The 18,089-nt window shown below is 37.7% G+C and overlaps 1 protein-coding gene across 1 annotated transcript; it reads right to left on the bottom strand.

The window, feature by feature from the left end:
• Positions 1-6,224: 6,224 nt before the first annotated feature.
• Positions 6,225-13,306, bottom strand: LOC140332412 (keratin, type I cytoskeletal 42-like). Its single transcript, XM_072413681.1, has 8 exons — positions 13,136-13,306; positions 10,924-11,006; positions 10,440-10,596; positions 10,184-10,345; positions 8,140-8,265; positions 7,446-7,666; positions 6,456-6,490; positions 6,225-6,274 (listed from the first exon to the last, which is right to left on the bottom strand). Exons 1-8 carry the CDS (start codon positions 13,304-13,306, stop codon positions 6,225-6,227), a joined length of 1,005 nt encoding a protein of 334 aa, XP_072269782.1.
• Between the last annotated feature and the right edge of the window lie 4,783 nt (positions 13,307-18,089).

Raw genomic sequence — 18,089 nt, 5'->3', positions numbered from 1 at the left:
TTACCTTCTCTGACTGCTTTATGTTGGGCATCTGGTATGCAGTAGGGCTGTACAAACGCCTTTGCCTTAGGCTCGGTAATATCATGTTCTATTTTATGAGTGAGCCCAGGCAAGTCTGATGGTACAACAGATCCCTATTCATAGCAAAATGGGAAAATCTTTATTCAACGCCCAGTTCTTGGGCCACTTGTTCCCATCCATTTACAAAAGTAGGGTCCCATATCTGGGCAGTTCTAAAGTCCCCCCTTGATTTCTCTAGGTCAGGATAAACAGGAGTGGAGGAGGCTTCCTCCGGATCCCCCCCAGTGGTGACTTGTAATCAGGGTGCACTCCACCCTTCAGAGGTCACCTCAGGTTCCTGCTCTGGATGGGTAACACTATTGTCACCTTTGGGGGAATCAGGCACATTAACAACATTGTGCACATTTTTATCAGATTGTGGTGCACAGGCCACTACTGGTAAGGGTATCACTACTTTAGTCTCTCTCAGTGGTGAAGGTAACTGGTACCACAGGGTAGGTTCTTGTGTCCCTATGGATGCAGACCACGCATAGGTCTTCCCATGGCACAAACCTCCACAACCACCTTGGTTTGCACCAGTGTCTCTATGCTTCTAGAATCCTGGAAAGCCTTGGCGGGAACTCGGTTCACACAAACAGATCACTCAAAGCTCTATTGGACGCCATTGGGACATAGAGTGCCTGAACAGTCCACACTGCATGAGTTCCTCCTGCAGGAGGCATTGGGCCCTGGTTTGGCCCTCAGGCAGAACATCTCCAGCACAAGCGCCTGCATGTGTCCTTACCCAGAAAAGTTGTGGTGCCACATTACAAAGATCTTCCATGCTAGTTCCAGGGCCCTGAAGAGACCTCTTTCCTGATGGAGGCCTTGTTCCTCGAAGGCAGGGCTGTGTCCTGGTGTTTTGCTGGAGAGAGCAGCTCCACCACTGCAGTTTATCTCTCCGCAAGTTGTTCAGCAGACTATGGGTCTCTATGACTGACCCACTGTTGCAAATTATTCAGCAGGGCTCACATAAACTGGTCTAGCACAAAATGATCCATGATTTTGAGCAATTTTGTAGCCAACTGAATGAGGTCATACATTTGTGACTTTGGTGGTAAAACCATAAGATATTTTCAGCCATAGACCCTCTGCTCCCTGACTGCTGTGGTCCAGGTGAGCAAGAATCAGAATTAAAGGTGTCACCAGGCTAAGATCAAAGTAGGGCTTCTGAGGCTCACCAGACATGAATGGAGTAATGATGCCAACTCATTTGTCTCAAGGCCTCACACTCTGCAGTCCTCTAAAATGTCACGAAAAGATCTCTACATCATCTGCTGGCATTAACTTCTGCAGAAAAAGACTCTCATGATTGCCTCATTGCTAGGAGAAACCCGTATGGTTTTCTTGCTCCCTGGAAAGTTGCTGGACCACCTCTGAGAGCATTTTGGCCTGGGGCTTAGTGGTCTTCCGCAAGGCCACAACTTGTGCTGCAGTGGCCTCTCTGAGGGTGGCCAGTTGTATCCCCATGGCCTTCTGCTAAACCACAATACACTGCTGCATTTGAACAGTAGTCATAACCATCTGCCTCACCAACTCTTCCAAGATGAAAAGGAGCCTGGCCCTTTAAATGTCACTTTTGCAGGTTTAAACATAAACTTTATCTCTGTTCAGCTGCTTCCCGCATCAGGGCACCACTTTTGATATGGGGGGATTAGCCCTTGCAGCAAATAGAGAGGTTTGTATAATAGGTATTATTATGTTCAAAAACAATATAACTTTCTTCAGCAAATGAATCCAACAAACAACATATAGGCAGCTTACATCACCTGGCTGAGTGCACATTCCTCAGAGTCCATGTAACAGTCCTTTAAATTCAAGTCTTTAGCAAGTACCCACAGTCCATAAAGTAAATCAATACAAGCCCAGCACAGAGCTTTAGCAAAAACACAGCTTCTTACCTTCAGTTTCAAACACAGGCCTGATTGCAGCCTATCTGCTGCAATTTCCACTTCCTCTACCTGACAGCACACCTGTGCTTCTAGGCGTGTGCCTGGGATATCATGGAAAGGCCCATCAAGTACCTTCCATTCCAGAGTCCAGGACCCTGAAATTAACTAAATGTAGCAACCATTATGCTCAAAATACTGGAGAAACATATCTCCCGCCAATTCCTACAGTCCTGTACAGATGTCACATGTCATGACGGGTGTTATATGTCACAAAGGAGTGCCATATGTCACATAGGGACATCACATGTCACTAAAGGTGTCATATGTCACATAGGGTTGTCATATGTCAAATAGGCACATCACATGTCATAACAGGTGTCATATCGAATATGAAAGTCAAAATAATAAATATTATTTATTAATTAAATGTCCAACAGGGACCTGTGAGATTAGACTTTATGTTCCAATATAAATGGTGAACACCTCAACATAGAATAGAAAAGAGTCAGCAGATATGCTCCAATGGCTACTGTGGATTGATAATTGGTAATATATGAATATTATACAACCATACCCATGCATATATATCCTGCAAATAAAAGATCATACACAAATAATAGCAAGTCACTCAAACATTTTAATCAAGAAACAAATACACAGCAATATATATATATATATATATATATATAGGAACTCAAATCACAAATAATACAAGTAAAAGAATAGATTATTGTTAATACGTAAAGACTTTCAACTACAATACAGCATAAGAACACAATAACAATACCTGCATATATATGACCCACTATTTTATAGCTACCTGTTTTACAGGGTACAACTGCTTCTCCATTTTCCTACTTCACTTCCATTCCCTGACTCCTAATCATTAGGCCTCATTGGATACTTTGGATTGGCTAACAGACGTGATTTGTAAGACACCTATTGGCTGACACATTACCCTAGCTTGGGATTGGTTGATTCAAACTCCAGTAATTAATTGAAACTCCAAATGTAGAAATTCTGGCATTGTTGGGGAAGCACAGCAGGTGCCATTTAACTAGGTATCAGGCAATCATGGCGGGGCTATCACCCCACTCCTTATGCCCTGTCATATATCCATCTCCAAGTGCTGGTATAATTTATCTCTACATTCTCCTGGTGAAAGCGGCCCAATTTTGTATTATTTCTTGAGGGCTCCAATGGTAACATTTGCAATCCTCCCAGGGGTTTTTTGTGACAGACCAGGAGTAAACAGATAACTATAATTAAGTACAAACACCCACACCTTCATGCATTGTAATTATACATAAGACTGGGAATATAGCATAAAATACATATAACAATTGGAGAATAAGTCATCTACCATGTTTGTCTTGTAGCAAGTTGTGGACGTTTCTGCTGTAATTGTTCTGCATTAGACTCCTGTTACTCATGGTTGCTCCTGTGTTTAAATAAATATTTTCTTTGGAATGTATTGTGTTGGCTCTGCTCTCTAGCATATGACATAAAGTTGACTTCCACTTCTTGTGACTGAAGTGCTTCTGTTTTCTAGCAATTGGCAATCCATATTCACCCATCCATATCCTTTGGTTACAAGCCAGATGCTTCATTATGTTTGGAAGGCATGTAGACAAATCTGTGCCTCCATTTAAACACCAAGGCATGCAAACCAATGTGTTTATAGTGGCGGATGTAGCAAACAGTGGGCTCCTGTCTCCTGACTTTGGTCCTCCCCGGTGGAGCTCACTAAGGGATAGCTGTGCAAACTAATTTGCACATTTCTTCTTTGACTTTACAGTAAGTTGACTGGTATGCCTGCATTGTGGCTCCATGAGAGCCGAGGCATTAGGCAGAAGGAAGTGGGCAACGGTATGACCAGGTAACTTACAGTACACATTTACAATCCAAAAGTCATTAAAACCATTAATACCAAACACATCAGGACCATTTTAATTTAGAAGAATATAAAAGAATCAATCATTATATAATGTACACTGCAGGGGGCTGGGGAAGTATGTTGATTGAATTGTATGGTAATAAAATCTCACTTTTTTATGGGAATTTCATCAATCTCCAATCAAATACACATCAATTACATCAATCAAATATTAGAGGGTTTCTGGTCAGGATACTAAGTTGCCAAAAGTTTAATATCAAGGAAAGCAGAAATGTGAACAGTAGGAAAGGGGACTTACTACAGGCAGTCCCCGAGTTACATACATAGGGACTGTGGGTCTGTTCTTAAGTTGAATTTGTGTGTAAGTCAGGGCAGGTACATTGGTTTAATAAATGCAATTAGGACAGATATTTGTTTTAACATATTTTTAGACAGTGAGGTGTCCGTTATTGTATAAAATCCTCACTATGAGTTAATCACAAACAAAGCAAAAAAAAAGAAAAATCTTTATGGAGCCCAGACATTCATTAACATCTGGATCAAATTGTCCTTTGATATGCAGAAAGAAACAAATGCAGTTTGTCTTTGTCATTAAAGAGTTACAAGAGGGTGCAGAAGGCCTTGCATCACCCACAACCTCAGCTGTGTTTAGCAAAAGATTCCTTCTGCAAGTCATGCAAACTGCCCCTTCCCCCTCCAAGCCTTCATATGGCACAGAGCGAGTAGGGAAGCCCCGTTCGTATCTAGGAGGCGTTCCTATGTCAGATGTCCTTAACCCAGGGACTACCTGTAGTTTACCTGGGGATCTCATAATCTGCGTAATCCATCCAGGCTATAGGAAAGTAGGATTCTTTGGGGTATTCTATTTTTTTAAAAATTGATTACGGGACATACATTTATACTGATGTGATAGTATTGCCATGAAAAGAGCCCTGGATTTTTCAGTCCGCTGAATTAATATGAAATTAGTCTGGAGTAGTGGCCTAAACAGCCAAATACCACTTTATACATAGACCAATAGCTAAATATACTAGAGATACAAAGCAATGTATAATCTACATAAGAAAGGGTATTTATTGGCAACTGCTTTGAGCAGGTAGGGTTTTTTTTATTGTGGAGACAGATTATATCCCTTATGCAATAAAACATACTTGCCTGTTCCCAATCTTTTTTCGGGTGCCAGGAAATGCTGGGTATTCCCCTGCTCAGGAGTTGCGGCATCTGGGTCTGGCCAATCAAAACAGCTGGCAATCAGGCAGGTAAGTTTATTTTATTACAGAAAGGACCTCACCTGACCTTTCTGCTATAAAAGACTTACCTACTCACAAATTTTTATGTTTATGCTTTATTTAGAAAGAGCATACAGGAGCATGTGATTACCTTCTACAATGCAGAGCTTGGGCCAATGGCCGATTGTAGGCTCTGAACCCTATCATGGGAGGGGAGAGAAGCACAAATTAACCTGATGGTAGAGCTGTAACAAAGATAAACTCAGACAAAAGATGAGCATCACTGTGTGTGAGCTTCTTCTTTGAGGAGAACCTGTTACTTAGCCCAAATGGGCAAAATTACACAGTCCAGAGGGCCTATATTATGACACCTGTAATTTTTTTTTAACAGGGTTATACTCTATTTTTATAAAAAATAAAATGTCCTTATAAAATGGGACATAATAAATATATTCTGTTTGTGGTCATTATACAGGTAGCGCGAATCTAGTTTGGGAAACGTGCCATAATTATTTCATGGGCCACATTTGGATTTGTTTTGATCCACTGATTTTATGATTTCCCCAGGAAGCCCTTGTGGATAAAATGACCCTGATGTATTTGCTTATTATTCATAAATCATATTTTTCTTTTTTCACCACACACATTCCATCATTTTTTTAAAAAATGGGACTTTGCTTTGCCCCGCTCTGATCAACCTACATTCTGCCACAAACTTCTTTATTTCTGCAAAACCTGCAATAAACACTTCCATTAGTCAGACTTCAAAACTTTAATGCTGAAATATGGATAGGTTGAAGTGTAGCAACCAGTCATATAACAGCTGTCAATATTCTAATGCACATTGGCTTGCAATGTACAAAGTCTCTATTTTTCATTAACTAATAAAGACTCATCTGACCCGGACCAAAGTAGTTTTGGCTCCTTTACCAGACTTGTCCTGAACTTGGTGGTTCCTTGACCACCAAATGGATATTGCAAGTCACCTACAACAATCATCACATACTGAATGCCATCTTTGAAAAAAAAATGAAATAGAATAGAATAATTAGTTTGTATCTCTAAAATATTGATGTGGTTGGATAATAGTAACGGATAGGAATAATGGATAAATGGATAATAAATCTCTTGATAAGATGCATTTCATTAGTCTTCTGTATTGACTTCATCCTTCATGTCCTCATTTGAATTTTGTTCTGCAAAACAGAAAGTAAAAAAGAAGTTAGCAGATGCTTAAAGCAAACTTACCAACATTGTCATCAAATTGCTAAAGTGGGGGTTGTGGGGCCTGTTCCAGAAGAAAAATGCTTAAAAAGTAGTTTTTACATAGATGAAAGTGAAGTCAGGGAGAGTTTATGTTCACTCTAACATACTCACCAATCTGATTACTTGTGGGAAGACTTTCAGGAACTCTGCAAGTATAAAATGCACAAATTATTAGTATTACTATGTACTATGCCCATATACTTTACTGTTGGCACAAATCCTTTGCTTAGCCAAGAGAAGATAAAGCATTGTGAACACTGGTATTTAATATTTGTCTTACTATCGTTGATTTAAATAAATCCAATTTTATTCAAGCAAAAATTCTATGTTTAATTGTAATATTTCCTTTACAGGATTGGGTATTCTTCAGTGAAAATCCACATTGCAATTGAAAATTGAAAATGCCCTACTATGTTATGAAATCAGTCACTGATCCATTGAATAAATACTAACTGAATACTGAATGTCAAACCAACTATCAAACTGGACAATTTCTTGACGCTAAATTCAATTACAAAATAAAATACAAGCTATATTGTTAGGGTGTACTTATTTAATTTAATATGAGCCTCTCCTGTGAATTTCCCGGCATTTTCGAGTACGGAAGAATATATGATTTTACGTCCTTTACCTAAGGGGCCACGTGCAGGTCATTGCACTGTAATATGGAGGAGAAAGTCCTTAGGTTTTTGTAGGATCCAAGGAAAAATGACTGGGAACTTACGTTTCTTTTGTTGTTGGGAGCATCCAGGTAGAGTTTATGTAAAGTCTTTTTATTTGGTCTATATAAGCCTGCCAACGATAGTTTAAAGAGCATTATGGATGAATAATAAAATCTGCATATAAATTTGCAGGGACTGTACTTTTCGAATATCTTCTTGCTTGTTAAATGTCCATGTTGTTTCAATAATGTAGCAAGAGGTCTAAATATTAAACTGGGATGCTCTTAGAGTAACTTTTGGAAAGGACAAGATCTACTTTTTCCTTTAGGTTTAGCTTCTTATATCTAAGGAGATACAGTACTAATCACTGTTACATATGACTTTCCTTAATTGTAACCTCATTGTATGTATTTTTTTTGTGTATAGTAGGTCTACTTACTGTAAACCATTTTCATCCAGTAGACATTGGTATATTGCAATCTCTTGTTCCAGATATGTTTTATTATCCAGGAGACGCTCATATTCCCCATTCTGGATTTCCAGCTCAGTTCGAATCTTATCCAATTGGTTTTCAGTGCTTTGAATCATATCTTGTAGCTGAGCAAACTCAGAAACATAGTAAGCTTGTTTCTCCACCAGTGTGTCCTCCAGAGTTGATATCTAGATTACAGTTACCATGAGGTCTATAGTTAATATATAGCATGATTGTAGCATATGAGTAATATTTCACAATCTTTTCACAATTGATATGCAATTACACAAGATTTTATTCTTCTGGTTTGCATAAATAGAATTAATTATTTTTTTATTATTCTTTTTAGGCAATTAAGTTTTTTTTAAGAATACTTGACTTGACTAGTATATAACTTCAAACAAAACAAGTATAATATTGTAAAATGGTAAATGAGGTAGGCACATAATACATTAATATATAAATAATATATTATATATGTAATAATTACATTGTAATAATACAGTTGTGCAGTATGGACAGGTAATGTACTGTCCCAAGTTGCAGGATGATCAGAATTCTCATATTTTGTAATATTTCAAATCTACATAGTATCTGTTTTACTTTATTGGAAGCATAAGCTGCTTTTCTCGCTGTGATATAAGGAGATGATTTATCCTACCATGTTTTGTTCACTCTGCAGTTCAATCTCCATCATTAGCAAAGAATGTTTTACATCAATAGGTTCAGTATGAGCTGATTGCAACCGTTCAGAGCCAAATGCTAGTTGATGATTCAGCTTCTTACTCTGCAAAGAAAAAAAATCTGAGCAATATGTAAAGAAGGTTAACTATATTGCAGAAACAGATTTGCATTTCAGTAATAAAAAGAATAATTATTGCCTCCCAATAACATTCCTTTATCTGCTGGGCAATGCCCTAGTGAGTGTATGGATTTTTTTTTTAATATAAATTTTCAAATACTGACTTTCTTGGCATTGGAAGTCTACCAACTATACCTAATACCCAACTATTGCTTTGTAAAAAAGGAATAAAAATTAGGAATTCTCCATGTAAGAATAATGTTATCGAAAAAAGATATTCAACTTTCCTTGGACCAACAGTTAGATATTGTCACGCTTGGGCAGACAGGGCCACTAGGGGGCACTACAGCTTGCATAGAAATGGTATGAGCCTTGAGAAGGGCCAAGGCACAGAGTATAAGCAGTACCCAGCTCTTCACCAATGCCTCTAGTGGTGAGGAGTTTGCGCTGCTGGTTACTGCAAGGTTGCGGTCCTTGGGTGGCCAGGAAAATACACGATACCAAATCACTAGGCAGAAGAATTGCCAAGGAAGGCCGGAGTCAAGGCAGGCAGCAAGCAAGAGAGGTAAGGTCACAAGCAAGGGGTCAAATACCAGGGATCCAGGAAATAGACACCAGTGACACAGAAGCCACTGCGGACACAGGGAATACAGGAGACACTGGAAGCTACAGGAGGCACAGGTGATACAGGAAAAACCACAGACAGAGAGGAACACTGGAACAGACTGTGCATTAACACAGGAGCTGGACAGAGGAAACACTGAATCACGCAATAGGTGTACAGGAACTTGTTCAGCAAAGGTAGGGTTCTCGGCACTAGTGGAGACACGTTGCACAAACACTGTGTGCTGTGTCTGAACTAGCTAAATAGTCAGGGATGATTAACAGGCTATTTCCTGATTTGCTGGTGGGATGGGCGAAACTGATGAAGCTTGGCAGGGCAGGCACCCCCTGAGTCAGAACTGCCCGCATGTGCCTGCGCTTTATTGAGGAAGAGGTAAGTGTGATTATTATCTGCTGTCATCTAAATTCAATCCCCTACTAAGCTGTCACAGAATTATTCTGATTTTGGCAATACTGATGACATGAAAAAGTCCATAAGGTTTCTGTGTTATAACAGTTGGCAGAAACAATTACATAGCAGCCTATAGTATCTTTACTGACAAAATTATTTTAGACAAATAAAGAATTCAAACTTAACACCCCTAGCGGTATTCCCGAGTGTGACTCGGCGTGGATTTTCCAGGCAAAAATAGGTATTCCAGAATCACACTCGGGGTAGCTTTTAACTAGGAAAAAACCCCACTTACCTTGCTCCCTTGATGTCCCCGTCATCCATCTGGTCCCTGCAGGTCCTGGGGACACGTCTTTCCTCCTCGATCTCCAGCTGGCGAATGCAGCAAAGATCTCCGGGGTTTTCCGTTGACGTCAGTGAATGCATCGGTTCCAGCAGGTGGATCGGCGTAAAATTCAAAAAATTTTGTATTGGATTCAACACAAAATAGCTGTATTGAGTCCAACACACAGAAATTCACATAAAATATATTTAATTATATTATATATACATTTTACATGCTACTGTACACCTTCATTACATGTTTAAATATTTTTTTTTTACTTTTTTTAACAGATTTTTTTGTTTTGGTATTTAAAGTTTATTATTAAATGTAATAAATTTAATAAATATTGGTGAGGTATGCCTAAGAATTATAGCCTACAATGAAAAATACATTTCAATGCAAAAAAATTTACTGCTTTTTGCATGGAAATTTGCACGGAATTAGGCCGCTAGGGAGGTTAAAGTCACCCTAAAGTCACCCTAAAGTGCCAGGTAGACCTAGATAGTTTAGTTATGAGCTAACGCTAAAAATTATTGCATTTCATTACATAATAAGTAATTTACCCGTTGCCGGAAAATATTTTCAAGGTCCCTCAGGCTCTCCTCCATTAGTTTCTCATATTCATCTCGAATACCAGACAATGCTTTTTTGAGATCAGAAGATGGAGAAGCTTCTACTTCCACACTGACTCTTGTTCCAAGCTGAGAAGTTAATGAGTTTATCCCCTACATTAGAGAAGGTTACAAGTTAATAAAAGTAATCAAAATTAATGCTTGACTATGGTCATCTAAGTTATATTTAGGGTTTTTCATACATCACCTGCTCACTGTCCCTTCTTATCTTCAACATCTCTCCTTGAAGTTTGTCAACCTCCGATTCTAGCATGACTATCTGGTCATTATACCCTTCCAAAATACCACGCTGCCGAGTCACATCAGCATCGATACTGCGTCTCATACTAAGCTCCATCTCATACCTTCATCAAAATATAAGAAGGTCAACATTAGAAAGAAAATTTACCCAAATGTATACATCACCTAAATTGAATCAGTTGCATTACAACTTAGTTTATAAATCTTTAATAGGTGATTAACCTGATAGTCTAGAGGTATGAAAAAAGCTAAACTATTTACATCTTTAATACTGATGAATAATGATTATATATAGATTATCTGTTTTGGGGATCAAGTCACATATAATATTTTTGGGTCCAGCCATTTGTCTCTGTATTGAAATTCCAAATTTACTTATATATTCTTTTTTGTTTTGCTTATTATTTCCTAGCATTACAGCATCAACTTACTTGTTATTGTAGTCATTAACATTGAATTTAGAATTGTCAATATTCCTGATGATTCTCACATTGTTTTTAAAGGCTGTTGAGATCTGTAAGACATAGATCATATAATTTGTACCATTAATGCACATTTCACATTTTGGAAAAGGCTAGTTTTTTACAGAAGCATTTCTTGTAAAGCAAAATAATAACTGGGAAAAAAAAAAACTGTGAATGCTTCTTAAGTAATTAAAGTGCCATGCCATATGTGTTTTTGGATAGCAATATGTTAAATCAGCAGATCCTAAATGCTGGCTTCTATTGAGAATCTAAAATAACTAGTAGAAAATAAGTTGGGTTATTGAACAGCTCTCCATAACTTATCAAAGTGAATATATTGGGCCTCATTTTTTAAAGCTGGAGGCTGGAGATATTAGTTTATTATGGGTGAACCTGATAGATCCAGCAAACGTTAAAACATTTATAACTCATTTACACTTCTTCTTTTGATGTTCTTGCTAATGTTCTTGCTAATGTTCTCTGTCAGCTTTACAAGCCTACTGATTTTCTAGGTACAATTCAAATGACTATCCCAAAAAATTTTCTCCCTTTTTTCCAAATCCTTCCATCTGCAGTCCCTTTTCCCCTAATGCCTGCATTATACATACATAAGATTTGACTCTCTTTCTTTCCTTATACTTTCTTCTTCAAGACTTCTTATGAGCCTTCTTCCCTTTTTTGAGTATCCCAATATCTGTTTTGTACCCTCCAATCTCTCAAACCTTTAAGTGCACCTTTAAACGCTACTTAAAATGCACTCTTTTAGTCAATTATTCAAACACAATTTTTCCTTTATCTTAAAACACAAACCACTACCTCTATAGTACATAAAGGCTGTTAAATCATTACACTGATTGGGGTAACATTAACAGAACTGTATGCTCTTTGGATGGTCTTCACAACAAATACTATATTCTAATCTTTAAAAGAACACCCCACACTCTTCCTAACTGGTCTTCCTGAACTATTTTTATTTGAAGTCTTTTTATTTTTGGCTTGAGTGTTACCATCACATTGTTCTGATGATATTAAATGAAAATTAGGAACATAGAGGTAAAAAGTACCAATGCGATGAGTAATTGTGAGATAATTATATGTATAAATAATGTTGTATGTATAAAATGTAACATAAAGGAATTGCAAAGAGAGAGCAAAGAAAGAGGTTTGAGTCTCCAAAGTTATAGGTCAAATAAATAATGTATTCACATGTAATAATTTCATACACAGTAACTTCATACATATAAACAACAAGTAAACAATGTTTCGTGTATATCCCCTTGTTCTGTTGTAATTCACAGAAGTAGGGCGGTGCTTGATATATTTGAAGCTTTACCCTTAACACTAACAGATGCTGGTGTACAATTCTCTCCTTCTTTATTATCACCTATTACATCGTCATTTAAAACGATGTATATAATGGACAAACGTCCACATATTTAAACAACTTCAACTGTATCTCTCCATATATCAGTAATATTGCTACTACAGATTTACACCTTAAACCTTGTGACTACCCTCCAAACTACCTATTCCAGCCTATTATAACTGATGATATATGAACTCCTTTAGTCTATATACTGGAACAACTTGACTGGACTCATCATCAAACTCATAACCCCTAACCCCGATCCTTTCATCAGCACTGCTAATTGGAACTATTTGTACTAAGCACTATTTCTACTATGATTCTCTTCTGAATCACCGCTGGTCGTATACAGTTACATACCCCTGAGGAAGCCCAACCCGGGCGAAACGTGTCGGGAACATATGCAGAAACACGGTCATATAAACCAATTTTGCTAGTACTTACCCTGTCTAGTTCAATACCCTACTTCTGTGAATTACAAGAAAACAAGGGGATATACACAATTTACTTGTTGTTTATTTGTATGAAGTTACTGTGTGTGAAATTAATACATGTGAATTCATTAAATATTTGACCTATATCTTTTGAGCCTCAAACCTCTTTCTTTGCTCTCTCTTTGCAATTCACTTAATTTACTGCTACTAAAGAGGGTGGCTTAACAGTACACACCCTTTACTACTACGGGACAATAGGAAGTACCCCTTTTTTTTCCCCTTGCCCTTCCCACACCTCACCCCCGTCTTTTCCCATTATAAATAAAATGTAACATATTTGTTCTGAATAAAATACAAATATTATGGGATTATAATGTACCTGATTCTGGAGGTCCAGAATTGTCTCGAAGTGCTGGCTATAGTCTGCAGGCTTCCCGGGAGCATTGTTTTCATACCATTTTGCAATTTTGTGCTCCAATCTTTCATTATCTTGTTCCAAGGAGTACACTTCTTTTAAATAGGACAAAAGCCTTTCATTTAGATTTCTCATGGTGTCTTTTTGATTGTAGTCAAATAGACTAATATTTTTATGATGCTTATTATTTTCCAGAGCTCCAGATTGGTTTGAATTGTTATGTACTTTATATCCAGATGAATATTTAGTGACTGAAGGAACATTACATTTGTCCGATGTTTTCTGATGACCATTATGCAGAAACACCTGGGCGCTTCCATGGCAGAATGCTTTGGGATCTACTTTAGTGTATATATACGATCTTCCATTATGGGACTCTTGAAGCCCTTCTTGGTTAAAAATGTGTAATTTTCCATTAGTTTCAGTGTGTCCTCCATGGCTGGATCTTTTTAAAGCTCCATGATGTGAGTGGCTGGATTTGTGAAGCACAGGAGAACCCATATGAAATATAACCCTATGGGATCTTGCCAAAGAATAGCCGTGCTTTCCTCCGTAGTTCATGGTGATTGTATTAGTGAATCCAGACAAGTCATACCCTATGAAAAAAACACAAAAGCTTTTGTGCTTATGGAATCTCTTTTTATAACATGCTCAACAAGCGTCTGAGAAAGTTTATAGGAATTTTATTAGCATCTAATTCCTTTTCAATTTATTTGATTTCCTAGGTAGCAAATTCAACTAAATAAATAAACTATTACACCTCTCAGATTTTATGTGTTTGTGTGTCTGCAGGAGATTTGACCTTACTTTCTATGTGGTGGGGAATGTAAGAAGAATCAGGAGCCCCTGATTACAGAAGCCTGGATGGAGGTTCTGACCTTTCCCTACTCTATTTAAAGTAAAAAAAAGTTTTCGGCTTGGCATTTGGTCTCTACATGATGACTTTGATTCTGTAGAAAAGCAAGTCTAAACAATTGGTATACTTGTAGAATTTACTTATATTATAGAAGAATGAACATTGTTAAAGAGGGTTATTGTATTTTTTGGTAATTCAAGGGACGTTTTGATATATTTTTAATTAATATTTAAACAAAGGAAATGTTGAGATATTAGTTATTGAGGTTTCACACATCTCACCCTATAAAGTAATGCAGAGGAAAATAGTATGGGACAAAGTAAATATTTATTGGGATTGTTGGAAAAACACAATTTTTGCCAATTCAACTACAAGTGGTTTTTAAGTAGGTAAGTGAGCACTTACATTGCATTTTTTTCTGATGTAGTCTGCACACTCAGCATTTAACAGGGCCATGACCTGGGAATAAGTGGCTGTCCAACTATGATGACCACCTATTCAAAATCTTGCTTATAGGTTTGGCTGGAAATCCCAACATGGTGGGCAACTAAACCCTTTTCTAACATGTTGGATAAATTACATTGGCTTTTGCTAGTGTTTTTGGTCAGTGTTACCAGATGTCGAAAAATGAAAAAAAGCAGTTCTTTTGCAACCAAAACCATATAAAAGCAAGTATTATATACATATATATATACATACCTTCTATATAGCTGCATAATGTAAAATGTGAGCTGGAATTGTCCTGTGTCTGACTGATATAAGGTTCCCCCTCCCTTCCCAAGCCAAACCAAAGAAGATGAATTATAATTTATTAACAATGACCTTCATTTAATTTACTTTTCTCTGCTGTATTATAAATGATTATAGTTTATATTTTATGAAACAAGGAGGAACCAAATGATGGAGATGTAAAGTTTATGTTTCTATATGTAAACATAAGGTATGATGCTTGTAAAAACTGAGACACCAATATATATTGCAGAAAATGAAATAAAATGAACACACATCAATCATTGCCTAGCAGTCAAATAACCAAGCTTTATGGTAGATGTCAGAGAGTAAATTACATACGCTGGGTGGTAAAATATTCTTAACAACTTTACTGTTGTCTATTATCAGACGGGGTGGAGAAAATAACATTTTTGATCGTTTTATCAGACAGTACTTGAGGGCAAAGCTCTAATTCTACAATATGCCAAAATAGTGCAGCAGAGCTAATGACCAAAATATTAAGCTGGAACCTAAAAACTGGGAATTTGCACTTTTAGGAAACTAAAGACTTCATGAGTTGATCACACAATAAAATACATGTTTTTTCCCAAGAGTTTTAAATCCCATAACATTTGTCATGTGTTTCTCCATATGTCTACAGGCATTAGGAAACCAAAGATGGTATGCTAATATATGCTATAAAAAAGGATCTGGAATCTAATTACTAAATCCATAGGCACATCCTAATCTTGTAAGCTTTACAAATAGTGTGTGGTAGAGAATAATCCTGCTCAAAGCTTGTAATATGTGCAAGAGATTACTACTGGTTTAACTTTCAAAGATGGTAGCTAAATCCCTAAATCAGTTCTTCTATGTTCTTGCTGACTCTGCTGTAGATTTTATGAACATGCTGTGCATATATATGACATGCACCGATTAGACCTCTGCTGTACTCCTCATAAATGGCTACAACTGTATAGGGCTTATGTCTCATCTTTAAGGGAAAAACTTTTTCCTGCCTTGAGCAGACTAATGATGTTAATGCCTTGGATGCAAAGGGAGTGTGTGGGTCTATCTTGCTTTGGGAAAATTCTGGGCCATGCATCATCTGGATTTGGGTTAGAGGCTGCCTCTCCCAAACACTGATCCTACGTGCTTACCCAAACACCTTGCATATTTGAAAGTTTCATATTTTGGCAGTAGGTGGTTTAAACTAGCTATGTGCATTGTCCTTTCATAATACTACTGGAGGAGCTCTCCATATAGACTTTGAATATAGACCACCCATGTTGTACTTTTTACTGATGGACTATCAGGTATCCTTTTCATGGTATGATTTGTCATCCTACATCCTAAAGAACTTGCACTCACTTAACCTGGTGTCCCTACTATCTTGTGGGTCTCTTGGATTTGTCCACCCTACCATGACAATTTACCATGAGATATTTTTGGGGGTGCACCCTGAGTGCAGCTGCATGAGGAGCCTGTTGTATACCACATTTTTTCTTTAACCCATCAGAATATATTTACCACCACTGTAGTTGATCTGACTATAAACAAGCAGGGGAAAAATAAGGCCCCCCAGATGCCCATCTCTAATGTTCATCTACATTGGTTCTTTGCCTAACCCCCCTCCATCCACTCTTGGCTAAGGCTACATACACACTTGCAATGGTTCTCATCCATTAATCAGCTCATGGCCAATATCGGAAGAGAATCTGGCATGTGTACAGCGTCCGTCGTTCATCGTCCGAACAACCATCCTGGCAGATCCACGGACAACAGACGAGGAATGATCTTAATGGAGGTGAAGGGGGAGAGCGCACAGTGGGGTGCCTCTCCGTTGTGCTCCCCTTCCCTCTCCATAGAGCAGAACAGCACTCATTCATGCATCGTGCAGTAGTTTGTCGTTGGAAAGTATCATGAAAAATCCTTCCCAACAACAATTATTGCATGTGTGTATACAACCTAAGACAGCTGGCAAGGTGGTGCCTGTTCTCCTAAATAGCTCCTAGATTACCATACCCCTGGCCCTCCTTGGACCCTGGACCTCTAAGTGACTCCCTACTTTCAAAAAAAGAGGTTCACTCTGTTATAGAAATTAATTTCAGACCTTCATAGCCCTAGTAGGTGGACCTGGAACTCAGTCATATATTTTCCAGCTGAACTTCTGTTGCAAAATAACTTATCTGCAAAATCTTGATCACACATTGATCTTTAACATTGAAGGTTTGCCTTTACCTGCTTGACTGCAGCAAAACTGATCCAGCAGGCTATTAAACCCCACCAAAACAAAACCAACCCTCTTCAAACCTTAATTAAATAACCACACAATGATGTTTTGGTTAACTGGCCAGTAGGCCTTTTTCTATAACAATAAAATAATCAAATAAAAGAAATATACATTTTAATATAAACCATAACTGAAATAAAAACCAAACAAATAACATATATAACCCAAATGAATAAATTACCCTTTCTACCTTATAAAACATTAAATAACCATAATAAAAGGTATATGTAATTGCTCCCAGCCGCAAAACCTCCCTAGCTCGGAAACTACATTTACCTACCTCTTAACCCACAGATCACCATCAAAATTAAACAAAATTCACAAAACAATGGGGACTCCACACCAACGATGGATCCCCAAACCATCACCACATTTAACTAAAATACCAGCAACCCCCCAGGACCTCAACTGCCCAACCCGTCAACCCAAATAAACTGAATCTCACCCAAAACATAAATAAAAAACAAAGTGGGTAGGAGGGAAAAAATTTTCTCCTTACCCTTTCCTAACCTACTGACCTCCCACTTCATGTACCTGACCTTTTATCCACTTGCCTCCACCTTCACCTGCACCCCCCTTTATGTCCCCTTTCCCTAACTTCTAAACCATTCAAGTTTTAAGCAAGCTACTTGGAGTTGTACACTTTATTGCCAATGTTTCCTTTCAGCCTTGGACAAGTCAACAAGTCTTGAAGGTATCATTAAAAGTTCATTTATTCATTGTGCTGAATCTTTTGCAGAATGGCTGGTACACAAACAGATCTTCTTCGAATTGGGTGGGATACCCAGTGCGTTCTATTGACTGCACACATATATTTGTTGTCTTCCACAGAAAAGGAAAACAATCTTTTGGAGTCACAAGCACTTTTAGTCAATGAACATCCAAGTTTTTCTCCAAGAAAAAAAACAAAGGTAAGGACTAGACTGGAATTTTGTGAGCCATTTTTAGATTTTACATTGTAGCCATACATTTAATTAAAATTAATTAGAAAAGAAACTGAATATATGTTTTTGATAACTTAAAGTGTGGAAAACTTCACAAGAATCAATTGTCTAAAA

This window comes from Pyxicephalus adspersus, chromosome 6 (genome assembly GCF_032062135.1).
Source record: "Pyxicephalus adspersus chromosome 6, UCB_Pads_2.0, whole genome shotgun sequence".
Taxonomy (NCBI): Eukaryota; Metazoa; Chordata; class Amphibia; order Anura; family Pyxicephalidae; genus Pyxicephalus; species Pyxicephalus adspersus.
This window is presented reverse-complemented; position numbering and strand designations above follow the sequence as displayed.

What these genes read in the sequence shown, in the direction of transcription:
- LOC140332412 (XM_072413681.1), bottom strand. Translation starts at nt 13,306, where the DNA reads ATGAGAAATCTAAATGAAAGGCTTTTGTCCTATTTAAAAGAAGTGTAC. An exon ending in GTTAATGACTACAATAACAA is followed by an intron (nt 10,597 to 10,923) that starts GTAAGTTGATGC and finishes ATTTTGATGAAG; the next exon opens with GTATGAGATGGAGCTTAGTA. An exon ending in TCCCACAAGTAATCAGATTG is followed by an intron (nt 6,275 to 6,455) that starts GTGAGTATGTTA and finishes TCTGTTTTGCAG; the next exon opens with AACAAAATTCAAATGAGGAC.